At 40.1% G+C, this 3797-nt stretch overlaps 1 protein-coding gene across 2 annotated transcripts in view; it reads right to left on the bottom strand.

Annotated features, from left to right (window-relative positions):
• Positions 1-3797, bottom strand: part of LOC107086852 (ETS-related transcription factor Elf-1-like) — a 31086-nt gene that overhangs the window by 13878 nt on the left and 13411 nt on the right. Inside the window, exons 1-3 of one of the 2 annotated variants that reach the window (XM_015378075.1) lie at positions 1775-1923; positions 1301-1636; positions 1086-1209 (exon numbers count right to left, since the gene is read on the bottom strand). In XM_015378075.1, the coding sequence (XP_015233561.1) occupies positions 1086-1209; positions 1301-1360 (184 nt within the window). In that variant the 5' untranslated portion in view covers positions 1361-1636; positions 1775-1923. Of the gene's footprint in view, positions 1-1085; positions 1210-1300; positions 1637-1774; positions 1924-3797 lie in introns of those variants that run through there. The other variant, XM_015378074.1, reaches the window with a different exon arrangement.

Genomic DNA, 3797 nt, shown 5'->3' with positions numbered 1-3797 from the left:
ACGTTACTCTTGATCATCTGTCCATCATCGTATAAAGCCCGCCCTGACAATTTGATTGGATCGCCTGACAGTGGGCTTTAATACTCGCGCTACAATGGAGCAGAGCCAGACCGAACTTCCCCGAACTCAAACCTTGTGGGCGGGACTAAGTTCGGACTGGCACCCAGGCTAAGAATTTTGACTATATTCTCAGAATTTTGAGTTTTTTCAGAATTTTTGACTTTTTTCACTGAATTCTAACAGCTAACAAACATTATAGCATCAAGCAGTAGCCATGTCTGTTTTAGAGACGAAACCAGCTCTCTTGCTTTAACCACCTTCTGCTCTTCCATTAATGAAACAGCATCACTGGGCCCCCTTAGGCACGTAAAAAGTTGCCCAATTCCGTAAAAAAAAGGTGTTTTTTTGGCCACGAGGCGTCACAAACTTTGCTCAGGTTACCTGAAAATAGGTTAAGACCTAAATATTCGAAACAAATTAATACTCCGTAGTGTCAAAGGCAATATTTCTTTATATGTGTAACTTTTGAATGCCTAAACAAGCTTTAATATTTCACAGTAATACAAAGCCTGACTGGCAAACACACTTGAAATCCTGGATATTACTAGATAATCTGAAGGTAATGTTCAGTGGAAGATGAGAAAAACCAGATTAAACAATGCAGATGATCTCATGGCTGATATTCAAACAGCCGCACCTTCCTGTGCAGCTAAACAGAGACACAAGCTCATCGCTGACAAGCCACATTAAAGCAGAGCAAAAGGAGCCCCAACCAAGTACCTAGTGTATATACTATATATACACTATATCATGTATATGTATACTATAGATCACATAGGGATAATACTATTCACTGTGAACACTTCTATATAAAATATCTTTTTTAGTGATCTCATGTGATATTTTACTTCTTGAAGCACGTTATTTACTGTCAACCATGATCAATAGAATTAAACACACTTTCTGTTAATATTTTTGATTAACTGAGCAGCGTCCAGCTGAGTGGCAGACAGCTGTAGAGTTTGTAGGACTTCCTGATGTGATCAGGCGGGTGAAGAAAGTCTGGAAACTGAGTGTGTGCTGACCTTTAAGTAGCTCATGGTGATCCTCTGTCTGTGACTGTTCATCGGTCAGACCAGTGTATGACAGCAGGTGTTGATGAGGAACCTGTTCCACAACTACTGCAGGGTACTCCAGATAACTCCCCATCTGAAAATTAGAGAAAGGTTGCAGTTTGTGAGGTTTTCATTGAATTAGAAAGAACGAAAGAAAGTAAGAAAGTGAGGAAAGAAGGCCACACCTGCGATGAGTTAAAATGGTCGCTGGCGAAGTCAAAGATGAGCTCCGGCTGCTGAAGCATGGTTGTATGTCCTGGTTCAACTCAAACGTCATGGAAACAACATCAGAGATCTCTCCAACATAGATCTGAATAAGCAGGAGGTGTTTCTGAGTCTTCCTGGGGAGAAACTCTCCGCTGGCAACAGTAGATGTACTCAACAGCCTGTCTGAGGAGGAGGGATGCAAACAGCTACACTAATTGACCAGAGACAGCGTGGCGTCACAGGAAACTCATGTTGCTCTGCTTCGATTCTTGATGAGGAAGTGGTGGCTGAACTGTCCTGTGGTCTGACTGAACCTGCCAGAGAACAACAAAGACAAATGTAACCGAGGAGAGGGAAGCTGTTAGAGGAGAACACAACTGCACCTGCAGAAAGCCTACGAAGGGATCAGATATATTTCAACAATAAAGTAAAATATAGAAGAAAGAGCATACTCTGCCTCGAGTGGAAAAACAAGACAACATCAGCCTCTGAGCTCAAGTCTCTGTTTTACATATCTCATTCGTTCGCTCTTATCATGCTTCTAAACTGGGCTAAACCAGCAACAGGAAGGAAGCTTTTGCACAGCAGAGTGTGTGCGTCAGTATCTGTGGGTTGGTGGGAGTGAAGGGTCGAGGGGAGGCAGCTGGAGCCGAACTTGTAACATCACGCCTTTGCACAATGTTCATGGTTTCAGGGTCGCATGGTGCACATTCCCCACAACATGGCCATGAAGGAGGCATTCAGAGCGACACAACGAGCCCAGCGCCGCTTTGTTACTCCTCCTTAGTCACTCAACATTTCTTGTTTACATTTCCTCCCGTCTTTGCTTTCTGCCCAGCATGCATGAATGTTAAATTCCTGAGACCAACAACCAGCCGCTGTCCTTTGACCCCCATCTGCTCTGAGGGATATTATTCTCTATATGATTCCAAAAGTGTCCACATCCATTCAACCTATTCATTTCTGGTCTTTTTTTAAAAACTGCTAACATGAGTGTATTTACAACAGACCAATGCCAAGTAGCACAAATTTGCGAAGCAGAAGAAAAATTATGCATAAATACAAATCTGAAAAGTGTGGCTTGCTTTCGGATTCACCCCTTTTATTCTAATACTCATGAAAAAAATCTAATGTAACCAACTGAAACAGATTGATCTGAGGAAAAGTGAACCGGTTGAGAGGAGAGGGTTTTTTTCCCACATGTTTTTATAATATAACAACAGCATGACAAACACAGTACCTGTCTTATACAAAGTAAAATTAAGTCTTCCTACTCCACCAATCAAACCCAGGTCTTGAATGGGGATTAGGCCATTGAATTATGTTCTATTTTGAGTCAATTGAGTCAATTTGTCAGGGGGAAATCACAAAAGTTGGCATTTGTTTTGTATAAGACTACTTTTCTATAATAGAGTAAAATAGAATAGAATAGAACAAAACAGGTGCAATAGTACAGAATAAATAGAATAGAATATAGCAGAATAGATTAGAGTATAAAAAAACAGAACAGAAGAAAATAGAAAAGAACAGAATGAAGAGAATGAAACAGAATATCACAGAATTGAATAGAACAAAACAAAACAAAAAACAGAATAAATAGAATAAAACAGAACAGAATGAAACAGAACAAACTAGAATAGAAAAGAAAAGAATAAAACAGAACAGAATGGAATGGAATAGAAAAGAATAGAATAGCCAAATATTCATATAGCTCAGTAAATGGGCAATGATAGACTATGGTTCGTCTTATACATATACAATGGAAACCTTAAATAAATAGAACAACAAAGTGGAAAATGCATCTTGGAAAGGAAAATTGACAAGTAATAAAAAAAAAAAAAAAAAGATGCCCAGATTAAGTTAAAAAAACAGCAGCCAATTTACAGATAAAATGAAAAACAAGAGCAACTAACAGCTTGTATGTTTAAAAAAAAAAAAGCACATATGGGGCTAGTAAAAAGGGTACAAATAGAAGCCAAACTATGCAAATACTGCAACGATAATGATTTAACAACCCCCTTACTAAGCAGATAATAACCATGTAACTAATAGCAGGACAGTAAACAGTTAGTGGGCCAGCTGGGGGCCGTGGAGATTATAAACCTAGAAGGAACCATCTGCAATAATGCTCATTTGTGCACGTGGGGTGCAGTTGTATTTCACTGAACCAGCTCTCCGGTTCAGCAGCAGCTTCATGCATGAAGAGGAGGGGGACATGGTCCAACAGTGATCTCATTATCATTACAGTCTTTCTGTCTCCCTGCCCCTGCACTGTGTCCAGGGGGCGTCCTAGGACAGACCTGGTCCTCCTAATGAGCTTATTCAGCCGCTTCCTATGAGCTGAAGACTGCTGATAAAATACGACTCTAATGTTCCCAGTGATAAAAGATGGCTGAAGAAAGGTCTTCAGGAACCCTCCTCCCTGTGGGTAATCAAAATCAGATAAAACCTTTTAATACTTTATTGTATGAGTGA

This window comes from Cyprinodon variegatus, unplaced genomic scaffold (genome assembly GCF_000732505.1).
Source record: "Cyprinodon variegatus isolate N-32 unplaced genomic scaffold, C_variegatus-1.0 Scaffold163, whole genome shotgun sequence".
NCBI lineage: Eukaryota > Metazoa > Chordata > Actinopteri > Cyprinodontiformes > Cyprinodontidae > Cyprinodon > Cyprinodon variegatus.
Note: the sequence above shows the minus strand (reverse complement) of the source record. Positions and strands in the feature narration are given on the sequence as shown.